Genomic DNA, 22,072 nt, shown 5'->3' with positions numbered 1-22,072 from the left:
TTACACTTGTCTTGCATACATTTTTTTTTTTTCTGTAGAAAGGTTCCAGTCTGCATCTGTAGAATGGGGAGCCTCTAAAGCTCTAACTGACATCAATGTATGACATCAGTGGCCACCTATTTTCTGATACCAGCAGACCAGTGCATTATATGAGGTGAACATTTCTGGTTCCATCCACATTTCTTTGCCAGAAGAACCTCATGTGAAATCAAATATTACCTCTCACATGCTACTAAGGACATCACGAGACATTATAGATTTTACAGGGGTTCTCTGATGTGATGATCTCATTCATTTAATGCATAACATTATGGTCACGTTTCTGCGCTGCTCGAATCCTATTCAAAAGAGGACTTGGTGTGTCCAATGCAACAGGTTTTCACATGGGAAATAAATAATTTATTACAAAGACATTTGTAATTATATTTTAGATATTTGCTACATAGTGTCGACATTTTAATTATTATTATTTACAATATGAGCAGAAACAGTCTAATAGCTATATCTTCAAATTGAACAACAAATGCGCCAGTGACAATTCCATCGGATATTTACTCAAAATACAAAAAGCATAAAGGGTAGCTTATTCCCGTTCACTTCCAATATTCCTTACTTTTTTTTTAAATTATATTTAATGTGAAAAATGTTCAATTACATTAAGGGGTTCGGTTTTTTTTAAAGGTATTTCAGTCTGTCATTTTAGGGCGCGATTTGTGGAGGTTCCTCACGCACCAAAAAGGTATTTTGGACACTTAGTTAGCTAAGCGTCAACATATAAAAGACCTTTAGCCTACACAACACAATATAGTTTTTGAGATTTGGCGATATCTAGATGTATAATAAAGTGAGTATGTATTGTATTCTGATACAGATCCTAACTGAAAGGTCTAAAGCAGCGTAATGTTGCTATGGTTACCTCATCAGCAACGCGACTTCTGATATGTTGAAGAAACTCACCAGCTTGTCAAGTGTGTCTTTGCCAACAGTGGACACCTTAGGCGCAGGGACTCGTTCACATGTGCATCCTTCCAGAAGATAAATCCCTGATGGTCTAGCGCTCTGGTCGGTGTCGAAGTAAAATAAAACATTCTGATAAAGTGCAAAAAACTTCTCGTGCCATTTGCTGTTTTCTGTGGTCTTCTTGCTGAGATAGCCTCGCTTGGTGCCCTCTTTACGCGCGATAACGGAGAGATACAGAGCGTGTCCCTCATTGTACCGAACACTCTTCTGCATTTTCCGTCTTGGTTTAATGTGTGTTCACTTGTTTGTCACCATATCCCATGTGGTTTTAACTTTCCACCAAAGATGTTTGGAGAAATGCGCACGGGAAAGTTGCCGAGCTTAATCGCGCACTGCTAATACGCGACTCATCCAAACGAGTTCGGAGCCCAATCCATATTGGCCTGAAGAAAAGTTTGAACCCCGGCGAACAACACTGTCAGTCAACGAATTCAGCTCATGTAGTACAGCAAAATAAGCAGTAGTAGTGGACAGACGGTGAGAGAGAATCACTGTTGAGCTCAGATGTAATCGGCTTTGGCATCCTCTTAAAGAGACACACTCATCTCTCTCTCTCTCTCTCTCTCTCTGAGATTCACTTTCCCTTGAGGCTGAGCGCAGATTTTAATGAGTGGGCGGATCGAAAGCGTGGGCGGAACGACTCGCAGATATTAATGAGGGAGCGGGGCCATGCAGAGATTTTAATGATGGGGCGGGGCGACGCGCAGGCACCTGACAGGGCCAATAAGGTGCTTTAATGGTAGGTCAAGTTGCAGTAAAAGAAAAGCTATTCACATTTAGTCCATGCCAACATGTCATATTTCTCCTAAACAATTTATTTTTAATTTTTTTTGCAAATTAATTGAGGTAGCCAACTAATAATACTGTATTGTTCTGAATACAAGACGACCCCCCTTCCCCCTTTTCATGATGTACCTTTTGGAAAAAGTTTTTTTGATAAAGAAAATGCTTTCATTATAAAATTATTATAAACCATACCAAAATTCCATTAACAGTAGAAGTGGGATCTTATTTGGTTTTGAAATCTGGGTACAGTCTTACATTTTAAAAATCACGTACAGGGGAAGTTTGGTACCGTCAGCGAGGAACGCAAACATGAAAGACATGTGGCTCTTAGACAGTGAGCTTTTCTCACTATCTTCTAAAATTACACTCTGACACGAAACACTTGTTTTACGCGTACCTATTGTTGTATTTCTAAGAAAAAAAGGTAACGCTTCCTTTTACAGTACGTTAACTTACGTGTACTTACAGTGTACTTACCTAAGAAAGTACTTGGTAATATAAGGTAAGTACATGGGTTAAGGTTAGTTTTAGGAGTAGGTTCAGGGTTAGTACCTAGTTATTACCCTGTTATTGTAATTACTATGATAAGAACATAGTATGTACAGGGGGAACAGGACTGTAAAAGGAAGCGTTACCAAAAAAAATCATCGTCTTATATTTGGAACAATACGGTAATAACTAAAAGCAGCATTAAAAATTCCACATTAAATACATGCTGTTTATCGCTCTATTGCATATGAAATTGCCTTGCAAACAAGTGAAAGGGTGAGGTCACGTTAGCAAAAAAGGTCAACCGGTAATTACAAGGGCAGCGATATGAAGCACAGCTCACAGAATTCACAAACCTTTCTGTGGGACAACCTGAAGAATTTGCATGACCATCTTGAACATGATGCGAAATCTATGTGGGGAAATCTTTCACCCTCATGTGATTTTCTCAATCGTGTGGATTCCTATTGAATGACTGGATTTTGCCCGCCAGAATTCTCTAAACAATGGTAACACTGTGTCTACACCGAATGCAACCGTTGCAAATCCATTTGTCATTCATATCAAAAGTAGCGCAAGCGCTTGGGAGTAGGCTACGCCAGAAATAAAACAGGTTATCAGTTTACTTTGGTGAATTTGTTGTTTCGCGCTGCAGCAGGCCACATCCAGTGTAGACTGCATTACTGATTACTGTATAATGGGTTCCATTTGCTTTTTTCGCGTTGCGTTGCTAGCGTCTGGTGTAGACACGGTGTAAATGTGATCGCACTTTAAAGTCGGCATGAAACGGAAGTTGTGATGGTCTTCCCTGCTGTGACGTATATTCAAGTGATATGACTTCCAGAACAAGAAAAAAAAAAAAAAAGTAGGGCGGAGCTTGATTTTGTCCTTCAGAAACTGATTGGCTTGTTCGATTGTTGTTATTTGCTTTAGACCTTAGGGTTAGGTCTATTCAGAGCAGCCCCATGCAGGGGTTAAAGATGTTTTTGGTTGGGGAGCTTCGTCACCACTTTTTAATAAACAACAATATCAAGTCTATAAAACTCGTCAAAACTCCGCGAATCACAAGCATATCGGTGAGAACACTCGTTTAAACAGTACACACACACCTGGACATTTGACTGCACATCACATTTTTGACAAAAAATATATTAGGCATATTTAAATAAAAGGGTTATTGGGCTGTTTACAGTTTCATATACAATCAAAGAGCCTGGACAGCGACAGGAAATAGAAATGAACAAAAAACCTGCTTAGTGCCGACCTTACACAACACTGACGGTGGACTTGCGCTCAGGAGTAGAGTGGCTGTGCTCAGGCTGTTTCTACGCACACACATTATGACGTCACACTCTGCGCGTATGTTTTAAAAAACACAATTTAACATATACATAACATTAAATAGCCCACTTAAAGTGTTTATTACAAATAAATGCGTAAATGCTAAAAATGAATAAATGTAAATGAACAAAAATTTGCATTGCATTTACAATCCTGTGAAAACAGGGGGTGCTGCTGCAAATCAAATATTTTATAATACTGCAATATTATAAATAAATAAAACAAGAATTCTACGTTTGGATTTCATTGTGTCTTTAAACAAATTCTTACAATAGGGCTTCTGGTTCTCAATTTTTGTCCTGGAGGATCCCAGCACTGCATATTTTGAATCTGTCCCTTGTCACACATGAATTATCAAGTTGAAAAGTTCCGTTCTTCATCCCATTCACTTCATAAGTACAGGAATTTGGATGAAACTCTGAACTGGTCAGATAAGGGTCAGTGCAGGGATACTTCAGGACCAGGACAGAAAAACACCAACTTACATGGACGCTTCCAGTGCACGTGCAAGTGACATCAGTATCTATCAACTTCAATTACAACTAAGAATTCAACACTAATTTTCCTTTCCTTTATTTGCCTTTTTGGATGCTAAAGTGATATAATGGGTTAAGATGGTTGTGATAACCGATATACCGTATTTTTGCCATAAAGACAGAAACTAATCCAAATCTATGTTAAAATGCAATTAAATCAGTTTACTTTTTAAAGTAAATCATATCTAACATTCTTAATTTGAAATTACATTTAAAAAAACATTATTAAAGCAAACCTGGGGACTTCAAAGCAATGCAAATGTGAATATAGGAGGAAGACACAGGAGGGTTTTATGTTCTCTGACTGCTTCAGCTTTCATGAAGACTGATTATCATTCACCTCAGACGTAAATTCACCAGTTCAGACGTATCATTCACCTTTGGAGGACAATGAGATTACAGAGGAAACTTAACGGGATTGTTCACCCATATATGAAAATTATGTCATCAATTACTTACCCTCTTTGTCATTTCAAATCTTTTTGACTTCACAAACATAATATAAAAATATCTTGTGTTCCGAAAAAGAAAGTAAGTTGTACATAATGACAGGATTTTAATTTTTGGGTGAAACTATACCTTTAAAGAGAATGAGCATCACAATTTCCACAATTTGATGTCCAGTTTAATCAATGTAAATACCACATTACACTAACAATCTTAGAAACATGTGTCTTTTTCTTTTCGATACGATCACAAATATATTGAGAAATCTTCAGGTCAAAGCACTTGGATATGAGTGTCTACAAAAAGACAACATGTTTGAAGTTGTAAGATCTACTGTTTTAAGGTAAAACAGGTGATGAAATACATGGTGTAATAAAATACATGATATTCAGTGTTTGTTTTTGAGGGTTTTTGGCAACCATCATCCTATGGGAAAAACCTATCATGCTAATATTAGGGACTACACTTTTTCCAATTCAGCAATGTTTCCTTGTTGTTGATACTCCAGGCATCAGATAACAGTCTCACCATATTCCTATGTTTGTAAAAAGAGAAGGGGATTATTTTATGTTACATCACACCATTACAAAAAGGTATAAACAGCATCTTACTTCAGGGAATATTTTTAATAATGTAGCCAAATCAATCAAGACATTTCTGTTTTAGTGGCTGGTGTAAATTTAAATGCGTTATAGATAACGGATATTAAATTTTAACATTTTAAATCAAAGGGAGACATACGTATATCTATTTACTTCCTCCTTTAAATGTATTGAGAGTGTTAATAGAAAATACATGCGACTGGACAAACTGGTTTACATGCTGTATGTGAAAATAATCTATGCAAAGCAGCTGACTTTAATACATTTTACCAGCAGAAGGGTGCAAGGACATGTGCTTTTTTAATACTGACTTCCATTTCTATTATCAAATGCATCATATGAATATGTGTGAATCTACTACTTTTGCAAATGGAAACTTAGTCCTTATAACACTTTGTAACCTATTCAGATTTTCAGATCAGTTCTCTCCCTGAAAAGTTGAAATATTTGTTCTGAAGGAAGCTCCTCCACAATCCAAATCTACTACAGTGTTCTTTTTCCATTGTGTAACCAATCAGCCCACGTACCTCCGGCTGTTCACGAGAGCCTCCAACTCTTTGGACTTGAATGCAGCGGTCCTGAGGATGGACTCTGGGATTTCAGCCAGACGTGCTACATTTAGCCCGTAGCTCCTGGCGGCTGCGCCTTCAATCAGCTGATAGAGAAACGTGATGAACTCTGGGTGCAACTCCTCCTCTAGAAATGAGAGCAACAGAGTTATTAAACACTTCGGAAGCACTCAGTGTAATATCAAAGAAATGATCAGAGGATGCACTGGGAAGTTTTGAAAAGAGAATTTGTGAAACAAGATCCAATATAATCCTGATGATGATGCTTAAAGGAATAGTTCACTTAAAAATGAAAATTCTGTCATAATTTAATCACCCCTCAAGTTGTTTCAAAACTCTTTGAATTTATTTCTCCTGCTAAACACAAAGGAAGATATTTTGAAGAATCTTAGTAACCAGACATTTGATGGACCCCAGTGACTTCCATAGTAGGGAAAAAAATACTACTGTATAGAAGTCAATGGGGTCCATCAACTGTTTGGTTACCGACATTCTTCAAAATATCTTCTTTTGTGTTTAGCAGAAGAAATAAATTCATACAGGTCTGAAACAACTTGAGGATGAGAAAATTATGACAGAATTTTCATTTTTAAGTGAACTATTCCTTTAATAAATAGCCTGATTTTCCAATAGATACCAGCTTAAGTGTCACTTGATTACTGTAAGTCAAAGACAGTAACTGTATAGCCTGATAAATATAAACGTGTGCAAAGATGACTTTTGTGTGTTTTTCACGGTTTTATACATAAAAAATAGCCAACTGTCTACAGTAATATTTTAGTGGAGTACACAACAAATTGATTAACTGATCAAATACAGTATAAAATATATTACATGACCTTTGGCAAAAACTGTAAAACCTGTGTAAAATACCCACATAATGGCATAAATGAGAAAATAGATTTTGTCTGAGAAAATGTATTTCAATGAACAAGGGCAGAAAGTAAGTTTTGCCCGATAACTTTTTCATAAGTGACGCTTCTTCAGTGCTCAGAAAAAGTCAGTTCCTGTGTCATGGTGTGACGGAAACCACAGATTTTTTATTAACCTTATTTGTGAATATGGTTTGCGAATATTATTAAGCATTTCTCCCAATATTTCTCAGCAAATCTGTCACAAACTCAATCACCTTTTAAGTATTGCACAGATTATTAAGTGCGAAAAAAAAAGAGAAAGCCAGAGGAATTTGAACGAAGGAGGAAAGAACTATGAATAAGTGAACCAAGCTGAGTTCAGATGATCGAAATCTGAACTCTGAATCTGAATAGGATTTAAAGATGAATTGCAATGCTGGATGTGAAACTACACAGCACAGTACAATGAGAAATAGAAGAGGAAAGACTACTTATGCAATAGGATTACTGTCATACACACAAGCCAGTTGTTAAGTAACCACTACCTGGCTCTTGTAACAGTGTTACAAGGATGTAATGCTCCAGAATTTTCTTTCCTGGAAAAATGTAAAGTCCCCCTGTAGTCAATAATTTTATCTTTTAAAACTTTCTTTGATCTTTGATCACCAAAATTACATATTTTGTAAATGTTTTTTCCAGTGAAAAACATTTCTTCATGGAGGAAGTGCAATTTGAATTCGCTCACTCCTTTATGTGACCAGTATTAGTGGACTAACGTAGGGAATAGTGAATAAGGGTTTAGGGGGCGATTTCGGATTCAACCCTTGTTCCCATTCGCCATCTCAGAGTCAGGCAGCTGCCTTCTAACAATCAGTATCCTTAGAAATGTCAGCGGAGAAAGGAATATAGTTCATCATAACATTGTATTATACATCATGTACATAATAGGGCTGTAACGGTACTGTACATGTATTCGTCCTGAAAGGTCACGGTCATGAAAACAAGTTATGACAGTAACTGTATAAATTATTATATTTCAAAAATGAATAGAAGTTAATGCAAAACCTGCCTAACGTGCAATTTTTTTTATTTGAGTGTTGATTATTATATCTAAAAATAAATAGCAAGTGAATTTAACAGTTTGAGCTCTGTTGTTAATTGTAACCTTTAATATTGTAGTAATGTGCAAGAAAGAGCTCCCGATATATAGTTTACACTTTACAGCATTAGCGGAGATAAAAAAATTTATCCTTAAGAAAATTATGATTACTGAATTTATTTAAAGTGAGAGACACAATTTTTTCAATAAACCACTGTTTAATAAAAAAAAATGTGTTTAATTTACTCCCCACTGCTGTACCAAACTGTGACTTCAATACCGATGTTTGTAACGAACCATCATGTTTGTGTAACGTTACACCACTAATACATATTTCACTCGCTATATTGCTAAATGTACCAGATTTTTTATATTAACAGCAATGTACCGGGATAATCTGGCTTCTCTTGAGATTCCCACCTGCTTCAGAGCGGTCGTAGTTAATGATATGCTAAAGCCCGCCTGCACGTTGATGTGATTGGTTACAACATATTTGTGACATTGAGAACAATGGTGATTTCAAACCGTACTATTGAGAACGTCTTTGGTTCAGTGCAGTTTTAAGGAGAAAATACTCTTCAATGGTGTTGACTTATGAATTTGCACATGGTTTGTCTTAAAGCATATTAAAAACACCACATAAACATATAAACAACATTAAAAGCTTGATTTTCACGACACGTGGACTTTAATTTATACCACAGAACACCAGAATGCTTGACCCTGGTTGGTCAACAGATGTTTCAAGGTGCTCATCAATTTTCTATAACAGCACGACAATGAATTTATTCAAGTTCCATACCGCATTGACATGTTCCTTCATGCAAAGCTGCTTCAAAGTTTTAAATGAAAGGAACGGTAACACTTAATTTTACATGTACATATGTACTTTTTATAGTAATAACAGTACATTATTCATTGTTACATGCAACTAACCATAAACCAAACCCTAATCATAACCCTAACTGTACGTATATGTACGTATGTAGTTAATCAATATTACCCACTACTTAAATATATAATTACACTGTAACAAGGACTCCTTAAAATAAAGTGTAACCAAAGGAACGTATAGCATTACAATCTACCCCAGCAAAAGAAGCAGAAAAAAAGACACTTGATAAATGTCTTGAGATACACAAACATATGTCTGCTAACCGTGGTAAACTTGAAATGGTGCATGTACACTTCGGGTGTTTTCAGTAATTCATTATTCCTTATTTGAATCATAATCAAAAACTTTATCTCGTTTTTCGCAATCCCATTTGCTCCTTAACACGACATACGAGCAAACATGATCTGTTGACCAGTCACTACCTGAAGCCAGCACAAATTATGCGATGATAGAGAAACCTCTCATGTTTCATTAAAACTATCTTAATATGTGTTTAATAAGTTAATGATGACGGAAAAATTATGACAATTTTCCTTTTTGGTTGAACTATCCCTTTAAGGTATTTAATTTAAATCATGCTCTGCTCAGCCATGTCATTAGATAGCAGACAGAAACCTGTCGAAAACTGTAAATAAATTAAAAGTGAGGCATGGAGCACAGACGATCAAATTTAGCATTCAAATGCGAATATTCAAATTATTATCCTACAACTTAAATGTAAGGCTTTACAGAAAATCATGAAGCATGTGAGAAACACACAGAAAATGATTTGGTATTGGTAAAGAGTCAAGTATTATATTATATTAATCATCACCATCATGTATTGGATAGAACTATTCCTGCAGACAGACCAAATAGACAATAGGTGGATTGACTAACAGAAGGTCTAAGAAAGTGTGCTGCACTCCTTGATCACTCAAGCAGCATAAGGTCAATGCAAAGGTAACACAAATGAGTAAGTGATCCATGAAATCATGGATGACTCAGCTGACATACAATAGCAGAGGAACTGGTTCAGAGGCTATCAAAACCAGCATATTCCAAGACAATGCACTCCTCACTCTCTAATACTGCTTAGTGTGCAGTGATGAAATCAACTTCCCAAACCAGACACTAATGGCTTTCTCAGATCATATTAAGATGAAGTTAATAAACGTGCTTGGCTCATTTTCAAGAAAGGCAAGATCAGTAATACTGATTGATTGCACAGAACTGGATGCAGATCCCATAACATAAAAGTACAAGTAGGGGAGCAATGCTATAACTACAATATTATGGGTCCTGGAACAACAAAGATAATTATTTGACCACTCCCTGGACAAGGGCCTCATTCTCAAACTTTATTTACCATGGCTGTTGTTATTATACTACTACATAATCTCGTGACAATGTTTGGTTTTCCCCCATTTCATATATTAGCAGAATTCTTAAGGTCCTCTTTTGGTGAAAATCAAGTTTTTAATGTTGTTTATATGTCTATGTGACGTTTTAAATGTGCTTTAAGACTAATCATGTGTAAATTCACAAGTCAACATCATTGCTGAGTATTTTCTCCTTAAAACTGCAGTGAACCAAAGACAGTCTCAAAAACGCGGTTTGAAATCGCTGGTGTTTCTGACGTCACAAACTACCTTGTAACCAATCAGGACAATGTGTGATCGTCAAGTAGTGGATCTCTGAGCTGGTGTGAGTGAGTGAAGGCGGGGCTAATTTGCATATTCATAGAACCGCATATACTAAATGAGGCAAGGGTGTAGAGTTACATTCAAGCTATTTTAAGGCATGAAGAAATTTGTTTTCAAGGAAAAAACTTTTAAACATGTAATTTTGGTGATCCACCGGGGGACTTATCGATGCTGTCCTTATCGATGCTCTTAGTTTCCTTTTGGAAGGCCTCTGTTTATCTGCCTTATGCATAGATTAATTTTAAATTGACTTTTACTGCACTTTTAGTATAATTAGCTGCAATTGCTGTTTGGTTACAAATATCCTTTGCCAGATTAAAACACCCTTTTAAGCCATACATGAATATTGATTAAATATCATCAAAAAGCTACCAAAAAGTCAGCAAGGATGCATTTAATTGATCAAAAGTGACTGTAATGACTTTTACAATGTAAAATAACAAAATATCTCACATAAATGCTTTCTATACATCAAAGATGTAGCTCTTGAGCAGCAAATCAGCATATTAGAATGAAGGATCATGTGAAACTGAGTAATAACTGCTGAAAATTTAGCTTTGCAATCACAGAAAAAATTATTACAGGACTAAATTATTCTTAAAATATATTGAATTAGACAACTGTTGTTTTAAATTGTAATATTTCACAATATTGATTAAGAGACTTCTTTAGAAAAACATTAATCTTCTTAAAAATGATCTCAACAACCCAAACTTTTGAACAGAAGTATAAATATTACATAAGCTTATGTAATGCAAGTTGGTAGATATATGCATACACACCATCAGAAGTGCTCTCTGGCTCATTGAGCAGGAAAGCCATGTGGTAATTCCCCACATGCTGCGGGTACAAGTGCTCCAGCTCACATAACGGAGGATAGTGGGTCACAAACAACGTCAGACACTTCACCTACAGAAACACACAGAGAAGAACAAAGAATCTAACTCATCACATCTGAATATAATTTAAAGATAACGCCGTCATTACTGCACCACTAGTGTCACCAAACAGAATTGCAAAAGCAACTAGAAAAGGAAAGTTTGTCAGATAAACTATAATGTTGACTTGATTGAAACGAGTTAGCTCAAAGGGGAAATAATAACAATAACTCATGACTTGTTATGATTAATTATGAATATTTGGGTCAGTTAATTGGATTAACTTGATGTAGCTAAATTAATATTACAATCAATTAATCAGTTCGTCCAACAAACTCTTTTGATTATTCATTTATTCTAAGAAAAGGGTATCTTTTATGGCCACAGAAAAATAATTCTTTCTTATCATGTACAGTGCTTAGAGCATGTAACAAGATCAAGATCGTAAAATAAACTTTGTTGCAAGCAGAGAATCAGAACCAAATACATTTTGTGCACAAGTTTTATTAACAAAATAATAACACATAACTAACATACAAACAATTAGACATACATGGGTAAGATGGTAAAAGACAAAATGAAACCGGAAATTAAATGAAGCTAAGGAAAAGATTCATTGAACATGAAAAGAAACAACAGCTTATTATTTGAGGAGCACCTCATTTAATGTATGCTTGCATGGCCTTTGCAGTGAAAGCATTTCTTGAAGTTCCAGAAAAAGGGTCTTGATGGTTCCTTGAGTGTCAAACGTTGAAGTTGCAATCGTTTTCTTCTCCGTTGGATGAAGAAGATATGATGAACTTGCATGGTTAGTTCGAACCTGTTCAGGTTGAAAGTTCTCTCTCTCCATGAGCACATGGGTGGTTGTCAGTCGAGGCCTGCTGCCCTGGGTCCTGCTGAGGCCACGCAGGACAGCACAGCACCCCGAACGTACCGAGAAGGCCAAGAGAGGGAAGGGCTTGTGTAGATCCAATTTAAAGCCTGACAAAGCTCCCACCTCTCAGGGTTGGCTCGACCAATAAGAAAGGTGGAATTTCCATGCGGGAGTATTTGATTTATGGATCTTATGTTTCAAGCGTGCTCATTTGCATGTGCAGCTGGATTGGTTTCTGATGAAGAAACCATAAAAGATTCTTGTAATACTAATATGTTGCGCAGCTATCGACATATCATATACACGATCATTTCAATCTTCAAAGTACCAATTTATAAAGACCATAGATGGTATAGGTGAGGTTACATTGACTGCTGGTTCTATTATAAAATACACAGTATAAAAAAATAATAGTATTAAAAGACACTACACAAGACAGTAAATAATCACACACAATGTCCTGAGATGTTCATTTATAGATCAGTTCGTCTATAAATTAATGCAAAATCAGTTTTAAGGGCTGTGGGTCTTTTCTATGGCCAAGACCCTTCTTGCCCTTGTTGGAGTGAGTTTTAAAGATTATTGTCTGATTTGTCTCAGTCGTTACATGATGAATGCTTACCTGAAAGTTTAAAATCTACCAAGTAGTTGCTAAGGTGTTCTGTCAGATAGATTGAAGTTAAAGGGATAGTTCACCCAAAAATGAAAATTAGCCCATGATTTACTCAACCTCATGTCATCCTAGGTGTATATGACATTCTTCTTTCAGACAAATACAATCAGAGTTATATTAAAAAATGTCCTGGCCGTTTCTGTTTTGAAGTCCATAAAAGTGCATCTATCCATAAAGGCCTTCTGAAGTGAAGCGATGCGTTTGTGTAAGAAAAATATCCATATTTAAAATTTTATAAAGTAAAATAACTAGCTTCAGGCCAAACGAACATACGGATTCCACTTAAGTCTAAAGCGCAACTTATGCAACGTACTGCTGATATTTATGCTACGCCATGAAGCATTACGCTACTTCCGATGTCACAAGTTGCATAAGTTGCGCTTTATGTCCATTTAGCCGGAAGATAGTAATTTGACTTTATAAAATTAGGGCGGCAGTGGCTCAGTGGTTCATGTAGGTTGTCTACAAACCGAAAGGTTGGTGGTTTGATCCCCGGTTCCACCGGACCAAGTGTCGAGGTGTCTATGAGTAAGACACCTAACCCCAGCTGCTCCCGACGAGTTGGATGGCGCCTTGCATGGCTGACACCGCCATCGGTGTATGAGTGAATGGGTGAATGTGAGGCAATATGTAAAGCGCTTTGGTGGCCATTAGGTCTGTTAAAGCGCTATATAAAATGCAGTCCATTTTTATAAAGTTATAAATATGGATATTTTTGTCACACTAACACATCAATCCACTTCAGAAGGCCTTTATTAACGCCGCAGAGCAGATTGGAGCACTTTTATGATGGATAGATGCACTTTTATGGACTTCAAAAAAGAAACGGCCATTCACTGCCATTATAAAGCTTGGAAAAGCCAGGACATTTTTTAATATAACTCTGATTGTATTTGTCTAAAAGAAGTATGTCATATACACCTGTGATGACTTGAGGGTGAGTAAATCATAGGCTAATTTTCATTTTTGGGTGAACGATCCCTTTAAAGCAGGTTAAAGATCTTGTGTATCTTTATATTTGAACTATGTGACATTTGGAGTTGGAAATCATGAAAATTATTATTTATTTATCAATTATAAATATAATTACATTTTTTTGTTATATTTAATCATTTAATACAAGAATATCAAGAAGAAAAGTAAAAACACTGACTGTGCGAAGTTTGGGGATTTTTGCTCGAAAGCTACAGTCAGAAAGGACAATTTCATTCTCCTCCCCTTAACTACTAAAGGCAATCCATTAGGAATAACAATATAGATTTGGTTACTCAGCATCCTGCCTGTGTGAAAGAGCGAGACATCCTTGAGCCAGACGCACAAACCACGCAAACAGCAACCACCCCCTCACTCGCCACTTACGAACATTATCAGCAGCCCATTATCTGCATAGCGTTACCACCTCACACCAATGCGCACATCTCATTCCAGTGGGGGGGACGTGTTCATTCCTCCATTTATTGATGTGTTTTTTTAGCAGGCTCATGTGAGGCATTGAGCTAGAGTGTGAATATGAGACACAGAGGATACGCAGACAGGGCGCTGAAGCAGAACAAGAGACATGAGGCTGCTCTTGACGTTTTGCTGACAGAAGTCTTAGTTTGGCAGGTCAGAAGATTACACATGGGTTGGCGTGAAGGACATACAAAATGTGGCACAATCAAAGAAAATGTTGGTTCTGCACTGTATGTGCCATAAATAAGATTTATGTCTTGTGTTTCTCTGTGATGTAGTCCTCGTAAGAAGTTCAAATTTATTACAGGCAGTTTTTACTTTTACTAATGGAGGAGTTAGAGAATTTCAAGGCAAAGCTGCTAACTTTACCATCCTTATCAAATACAACCAACATTATTTGTAAATGCATATGATGAGAACATTACTGAAGCTTACGGCGTATCTTATTGGTCAGCAAGTTTTTAAACAAAAGAGACAAAGAACAAAAAAATTTACTTGAAAGATAAAAAAAGTGTTTCTGTTATATGGCGAATACTCAACCTAGTTACTGTAGGTCAATAGGAGTGCATTGCTTCTACTCAAATTCTTGTTTGTGCCAAATATTCATGTTTGGTGTGAAAAGGCCTCTAGTTTAAATTTATATTTACATTACAATTACAATAAATATTGCAGTCACACTGTTCAAATATTATTAATGGTGCTCAAGAAACATTTCTTATTATCAATGTTGAAAACAATTGTGCTGCTTAATATTTTTTGAGGAAACAAATATTTTTGTTTGAATTTGTTTTGATATATTCTTTGATGAATAGACAGTTCAAAAGAAACAACTTTTATTTGGAATAGAAATCTTTTGTAACATTATAAATGCCTTTACTGTCACTTTTGATAAATTTGATGAATCCTTCCTGAATAAAAGTAGTAATTTATTTCGGGTACATACTGACCCAAAAGTTTCCCAAGTTCGAAGTTCCGAATAACATTACGGTATCTTAAGCACACCTTCTGACCTCTTCAGTTATCTCAACTTAGAAATGCTCTCTCTAAATATTGAGGAGGGACTGCCTGCCTCTAACATGTGCCTCTAACTGCCTCTTCGCTATGGCAACCAGTGCTGCTCTACTACCCGTTGCCCACAGAGGAAAGTTCTGCGTCAAGGCTGCTCACACTGCATCATTCAAGGGTGTTACACAACAAACGTATTTACATTCTTAAATACAGCGCAGGTGAACGAGTGAGCCTTGTTGCCATGGCGATGTGCAGACACTCTCTGCAAGATGCAGCCAGGACACATATGCACTATAAAGGCAAACGGGCATGGACAAAAAGCTATTCTAGAGTGAACGGTGGGAATTTCAATATGAAGCACACGCTTGAGCAAACACTGAAGCGTTGTATTTTTGAACCTCTGTGAGTGCGCAGTGTCACAACTACAGCTGTGCAGCGCGAGTCTGAGCGTATAATGCTCATGATATTCTAAGTAGATTTTAGTGTACAAAATAAGACTGGAATTTGACATTTTCTGAAGAAACTGTGAGTGGTGCTTGCGCTTTATAGGAACCACCACCTTGCTAGGGTGTTGGCATGTAATTACTATGGTGTTCAGAATTGCTATTAATTTGCTATTAATACAAATAATTGTAATTACACATTATTTTACCGGAATAAGCTTCACACCAAGCCTGATCTCCGTTCGCAACTTTCTTCTCTCCAGTCCGACATACAGTGCTTGGTAAATACTAAACAACACCAACCTTTGCATTAGGTGAGACAAAGATTTTAGTTTATAAGGTGTAATTGTCTAATTATGTGCCAGAGTCTCTTGAGGTGCGGTCAGGCCCGGTTCCACGGGGGTGCAGAGGGTACCAAGCACACTCAAATGAAAGACAATCCTCAGTTGAAGCTGTAATAATAGGATATTGGCGAACGGATTTGGCAAACGCTCCATTACGTATTTGTTTTTGTGCTCTGGAGAGCGTCAAATGCTTCTATTTACAACATGCTTTTGCAGTGTTGAGCAATGTAGCCAATCACAGGCATATCTGTTGATTTCTTGAACGCAATGGCCAATCAGAGGTGTTTAAGTTAGTCAGAATCCACTCACCGCTCAAAACTCTGGAGTTTTTATTCAGTGCTGAGCTTTGTAAGCTCACGAATCCTCTCATTTTAACAAACAAAGTGTAGACGGCATCATTGATTAACGGCCACATACATGTTGCAAATGCAGAATTCACTCTCGAAACTGCAATGATTGACTTAGTGACCATTGCAATGGAAAGTTTGCGCAAAGTCTAATTTAAGTGCATTAAGGCTAGAGCACCTGATTTGATTCTGGAACTGGGCCTGAGCTCGGTAACCCGTTATCTGTATTTTCTGTTCATTGCTAGTTTATTCTGGCCTAGAAATCTAGTCGCACCCTAGCGGCAGCAAAAATTATTTTGCAGAAAAGTGTGGTCTAGCAACACTCCGTTGGCATTCGAGCTGGAAAAACCAAACTCTGGTCAGGCCAATCACATTGTGTATAGAGTTGGTGGGCGGGCTTAACATAATGACGGCAGAGTTGTGACGGTTCCGCGTGATTCCCAGATGATTTCCCTCTGCTACTTGAAAACAAAGTAGATGCTGTTGGCGAACAGCGGTCTTTCGAATCGGCTTTGGCCGTTACTCTGGATGACTTAAGAGTTAAGAGAACGTCACTTAAGTCATTCTTAAAAAAGGAAGATGTGTTCGGAGTTGACGACCGGATACGGCAAATGTTTAATATATCATCAACTAGCTCCGCTGGTGGAAAAACGCATGGGACTCACTCAGCCACAAACGTTCGTTGCTCTGGTTGGTTGTAGCGCTGCTACAATTGGTCTATTGCGTGCAGAGGGAATTTGAAAGACAACCGTTTATCCCGCCCCTCGGACTGAGGTATGCCAATTGTGAGTTCCCAGACCTATCTAGATGTAGGTCTGGCTTGCCAGGCTAAGTTTATTCAATAAAAACTGTGTTAACAATCTCTGTTTCTAAGTCCTCATTAACCAACGTGACACAAATAGTCAGATCTGTTAAAATTATTGCAGTGGGCCATGGAAACTTACGTTTTTGGTTGTGTGGGCCACGAGTTGGAAAAGGCTGGGAATCACTGACTTGGAAAAGTCACTGTACAGCAACCATACGGTATATGAGTGGTTTGGGGTTAGTAAGATTTTTAAGTAATTAATACAGGGTTCCCACTCTAAACCAAATGTCAAATTCCCTGACTTTTCCCTGACTTTCACTGACTAAAAAGATGAATTTCCATGACCTATAATATGGAAGTAAAATAATGCCAAATGTTTTTTAAACAAAAAGCCTGTTGAATTGCAGATGGAAATTAGCCTAAGGCTATAATCTGACATATTTACATTTGTGAAAATGTTCATTAATATGTATTGTCCCTTTTGTTTTTTCAAAAATAAAAAATAATAATAAATTGTACTACTTGAAAAAATATGCATTGCATTAACCCTGCTTGTATTTTAATGCATGGTATTTTTAGGGCTTGCATTTTTATGGGCTGAAATTTAGCATGGCTGAATATTTAAGCTGTGAATATTTAAATTAAAAACATTTCAAACACATTTTCATTAGTAAAATTTCAATAATCCATATTCACCTTTCATATTTCACTTCCGAAATATTCAAACTGATTAAAAATACAACCTATAATATTCAACAGGCGGTTTTCGTCCATTTTATTTCGCTTTGCAAATTCACTTCCACAAATTCAGTGGTTCAAATTCGACAGTAAATTCAACGTTTACGTCCAGGAACTGCAGGAAACGTAGTAGATTACCGAGCATTATCTCCATCTGCTGTTAGTCGACCTCACCAGAAGGGGGTGCAAGCGCGTGTTGTGGATCGAAGCCCAGCAACAGTTAGAGCAAGCCATTCATTCATAAATACTCATTTACAACAATGTAAGTCTATCTGTGACTATTATGTTTTATGTGAAATTCAGTGTCTTCACGATTACTTTTCCTGTGTAGCCTACATGCAACTCTACCGTGAACGAGATTATAATGTTATTCCACCGATGCGGATGTATACAGATCCAATGTTACATTTGAGTTTGACATATCTATTGGTTGTTTAGTTGCCTCGACCTTATATTGCGGCGATTGTGCTTCATGCAGTAGGCTACTAGGGTTTCCCTCAATACGTCAGGATTCCCCTGCTGGACATATAAAGCGCTTAACGTGGCTTAATGGACTAATACAGTGACATAAAAGACCAAACTCGCAGGCAAGCAGAAGGACTCAGAATATGAACTTAACGCGCAAAGTTTAAAGCTGCGTGTTTTTTCAGTGATACTAGCATAAGTTGGCTTGACATTGGACATTCGCACATTTAGGCCGTCTCTAAAGTTACATACGACATTGGTATACACGTTTCTAACTTCAATAGCATTTGAAGAGAACGACTTGCAGTCATAAAACCAACTGTAAAGTGTTCATGTAGGTGTCAGGCATAATGCGCAATTTATTCAAATAAATTGAAGTTTGCTATTGAAGTTAGAAACGTTTAGGCCTAAAGGACTACCAATGTTACTTTAGCCCAGGTCAGGCGCTTCTGCCGCTGTTTCTGGTTCAAAAGTGGCCTGACCTGGGGAATGCGGCACCTGTAGCCCATTTCCTGCACACGCCTGTGCACGGTGGCCTTGGATGTTTCTACTCCAGACTCAGTCCACTGCTTCCACAGGTCCCCCAAGGTCTGGAATCGGTCCTTCTCCACAATCTTCCTAGGGTCCGGTCACCTCTTCTCGTTGTGCAGCGTTTTTTGCCACACGTTTTCCTTCCCACAGACTTCCCACTGAAGTGTCTTGATACAGCACTCTGGGAACAGCCTATTTGTTCAAAAATTTCTTTCTGTGTCTTACCCTCTTGCTTGAGGGTGTCAATGATGGCCTTCTGGACAGCAGTCAGGTCGGCAGTCTTACCCATGATTGCGGTTTTGAGTAATGAAACAGGCTGGGAGCTTTTAAAAGCCTCAGGAATCTTTTACAGGTGTTTAGAGTTAATTAGTTGATTCAGATGATTAGGTTAATAGCTCGTTTAGAGACCCTTTTCATGATATGCTAATTTTTTGAGATATGAATTTTGGGTTTTCATGAGCTGTATGCCAAAATCATCAGTATTAAAACAATAAAAGACATGAAATATTTCAGTTGGTGTGCAATGAATCTAAAATATATGAAAGTTTAATTTTTATCATTACATTATGGAAAATAATGAACTTTATCACAATATGCTAATTTTTTGAGAAGGAGCTATTTAGCTAAGATGCATTAAGTAATACAAAGGTGACAGTATAGACATTTATAATGATACGGAGGTTTTTATTTAAACTAAATGCTGTTCTTTTGAACTTTGAAACTTTAAAAAATAAAAAATATCAGTTTCCACAAAAATATTAAGCAGCACATCTTTTTACAACATTAATAATAATAAAGTTATTAGAATGATTTTTGAGGGATCGTGTAACTAAGTAATGGCTGCCCAAAACTTTGTCATCACATGAATAAATTACATTTTAAAATATATTAAAATAACAAACAGGTATATTTAACTTGTAATAATAGTGTTTTACAATATTAAAGTTTTTTTTCCAGTAGATTTCCTTCAAAAACCTTTAAAAGTGATACCAATCCTAAACTTTTGAAATATTTAATATAAATATATATATTAAAAAAAAATAAAAAAAAGTATATATATATATATATATATAAAAATTATATATATATATTCTAAAAAATTATACAAAACAATTTTTGTATACTTAATTGAAATTATACTTAATACTGTAAATGCAGAAAGGATAAGTAAAAAGCTGCACTATGACTAAAAAAGAATTCAGATTGTACAAAACATCTGAAAGACCCCTGAACCCCAACTATGAACAATAGTAAAATGCCTTAAAAAACACCACCAGTAGTCATTTTGTTTTCCATAAAACATCAACAGCACATGCCAATTCTGTGAGCAATATAAATCAGATGGTCAGTGAATGGCCATGGCTGTACCGTCTGACACTGTCCCAACCAGGCGAGACACGTTTCCAGTTTTCACTGAGTAATTTGTCAAGCAATTAGTCTCACCTCACTGAAAACAAACACGTACAGTACCATTATATCTCACCCAATCAGAACATATTTGATGTTTAATAAACAGTTATGCAGAGTGCGATTCTGGACCAATGAAATTTCCACAACTAATAGAATGCCAAAGAAATAGAAAAAGCAACCAACAAAATGTTTTACTTCTTGTAGGTGATTTATGACAAAAAAAAATATTTTTTGATCATTTAGGTTTTATTGCATCATATAAGGCTGAGAAGTGATGTTACAGGTGGAAAGAAAAAGTGATGGGAAATAGTTATCTGTAATAGCTCTGTTCTGTTAGTTTTGTTTTCATGGACTTTTAGTTTGTATTCATTAGTTCCTGTTTTCCCGCTACTTATGAGCTGCTATGGAGATTAATTTAGCATCACAGGTGTTCGTTATCAATTACCCTTGTTTTCCTTTGTATATAAGTTGCTGTGTTTTAGTTCTCTCTGTCGGTTCTCGTCAACGCAGACGCTGAGTTTGGTTGTTTTTTGCCCGTGTAAATAAAGCCTGCTGATCATATTTCATCTTCATCTTGTTCCTATTTAACCACGCTTTTCCAAGCGTAACACTATCAAATGAGAACCCTTTTTATTGCTAGAGAAATGCTTTCAAACACAATTCATTAAACTTGCAAAGCCTGACATATGCATGTTCATCTTGAAATATTACTAACAATATAAACTAAAGTAACACTATGTAGCTTTTCAACCTTCATAATATATTTCCAAGACCCTTGAGATGGTACATCAACTTACAACAAGTTGAATGACACGTCTGCCGTAGTCTGACAGTGTCTGTATCGCTTTTACTGGCACTATGTAACTTCGGGTTTCGGGTAGTAACCTGAGCACAAAAAGAACTACAAAATTCAAATGCTTTACGGCATACGTCACTTCCTCAAATTCTGACGTGAGAGCCCAACTAGCGTTTGATACCCGTCTTATGTTGTTTTCATGGCCGAAGCAACAACTAAAGACTAAGGAGAGGAGACTAAAAGAAGAAAAAGGGAGGGTGACTAATTAAAAGGCCGGACGAGGATCAATATTGGAGGGAAAGCAAGACAGTTTGAAGACGGTGAGAGTGTGCACGCGACACCGTCTCTCTCGCTCTCTCTATGCTCGTTCTTTCAGTAACATGCATGCACCCTGTCACAAGCGCAGCAGTCGTCATCTATAAAGTGTTTATAAATTTATAAATAAATCAGGGAGTCATGGAGCTGATTACCGCGCGAAATGTAAAAGGCTGAATAACATGGCTGGCCATGTTACGGAATCTATCTGGTCCTCCATTTATCTTCATGAATCAAGTAATGCTAGTAGAGTAGTGAATTATCAATCTGGAAGCTAGTAACGTTAAACACTAACATGCTAGTTTTACGATGGTTATAATAAATAATCTTTCAGGTTAACTATCCTAATGTCTCCAGGCTGATAGTCAGGTTTGTTTATTTATTTTCTGGTGAAAGTGTCTTGCCTCAGGCTATAATGCAAATCGATTTTCAAAATTGCAATAATCATGTCTAACGATATCATAACGGACATTGTTATGAAATAATGCGACGTACATGTAACTTTATTGATGTCATCTGGCATTTTGTAATGTTTACATTACACTCAAAAAACACAAATTAAATTATACAGTAGGCCTAGGCTATTTACTTGTAATTTAGCTGCAATCATGTAAAAACGTTATAAGCCATCAGAGACGCTCTGCGTGAGTGGTAGGCTATTTACGACAGT

The 22,072-nt window shown here is 36.8% G+C and overlaps 2 protein-coding genes across 11 annotated transcripts in view; both read right to left on the bottom strand.

Moving 5' to 3' along the window:
* rasgrf2b (Ras protein-specific guanine nucleotide-releasing factor 2b) overlaps nucleotides 1-1,596 on the bottom strand; it is an 84,526-nt gene extending 82,930 nt beyond the window's left edge. For 3 of the 8 annotated variants that reach the window (XM_077231696.1, XM_077231699.1, XM_077231703.1), the window contains exon 1: nucleotides 958-1,374. In XM_077231696.1, the coding sequence (XP_077087811.1) occupies nucleotides 958-1,233 (276 nt within the window). In that variant the 5' untranslated portion in view covers nucleotides 1,234-1,374. Of the gene's footprint in view, nucleotides 1-957 lie in introns of all 8 variants that reach the window. The other 5 variants (XM_077231695.1, XM_077231700.1, XM_077231701.1 and 2 more) reach the window with 3 other exon arrangements.
* Nucleotides 1,597-4,775: 3,179 nt separating this feature from the next.
* msh3 (mutS homolog 3 (E. coli)) overlaps nucleotides 4,776-22,072 on the bottom strand; it is an 84,601-nt gene continuing 67,304 nt past the window's right edge. For 2 of the 3 annotated variants that reach the window (XM_077231704.1, XM_077231706.1), the window contains 3 exons: nucleotides 11,106-11,232; nucleotides 5,749-5,917; nucleotides 4,776-5,154 (listed from right to left, as the gene is read on the bottom strand). In XM_077231704.1, the coding sequence (XP_077087819.1) occupies nucleotides 5,073-5,154; nucleotides 5,749-5,917; nucleotides 11,106-11,232 (378 nt within the window). In that variant the 3' untranslated portion in view covers nucleotides 4,776-5,072. Of the gene's footprint in view, nucleotides 5,155-5,748; nucleotides 5,918-11,105; nucleotides 11,233-22,072 lie in introns of those variants that run through there. The other variant, XM_077231705.1, reaches the window with a different exon arrangement.

The sequence above is a fragment of the Siphateles boraxobius genome, unplaced genomic scaffold (genome assembly GCF_051911475.1).
Source record: "Siphateles boraxobius isolate OS27281-9 unplaced genomic scaffold, OSU_SipBor_1 16, whole genome shotgun sequence".
Classification (NCBI taxonomy): domain Eukaryota; kingdom Metazoa; phylum Chordata; class Actinopteri; order Cypriniformes; family Leuciscidae; genus Siphateles; species Siphateles boraxobius.
This window is presented reverse-complemented; position numbering and strand designations above follow the sequence as displayed.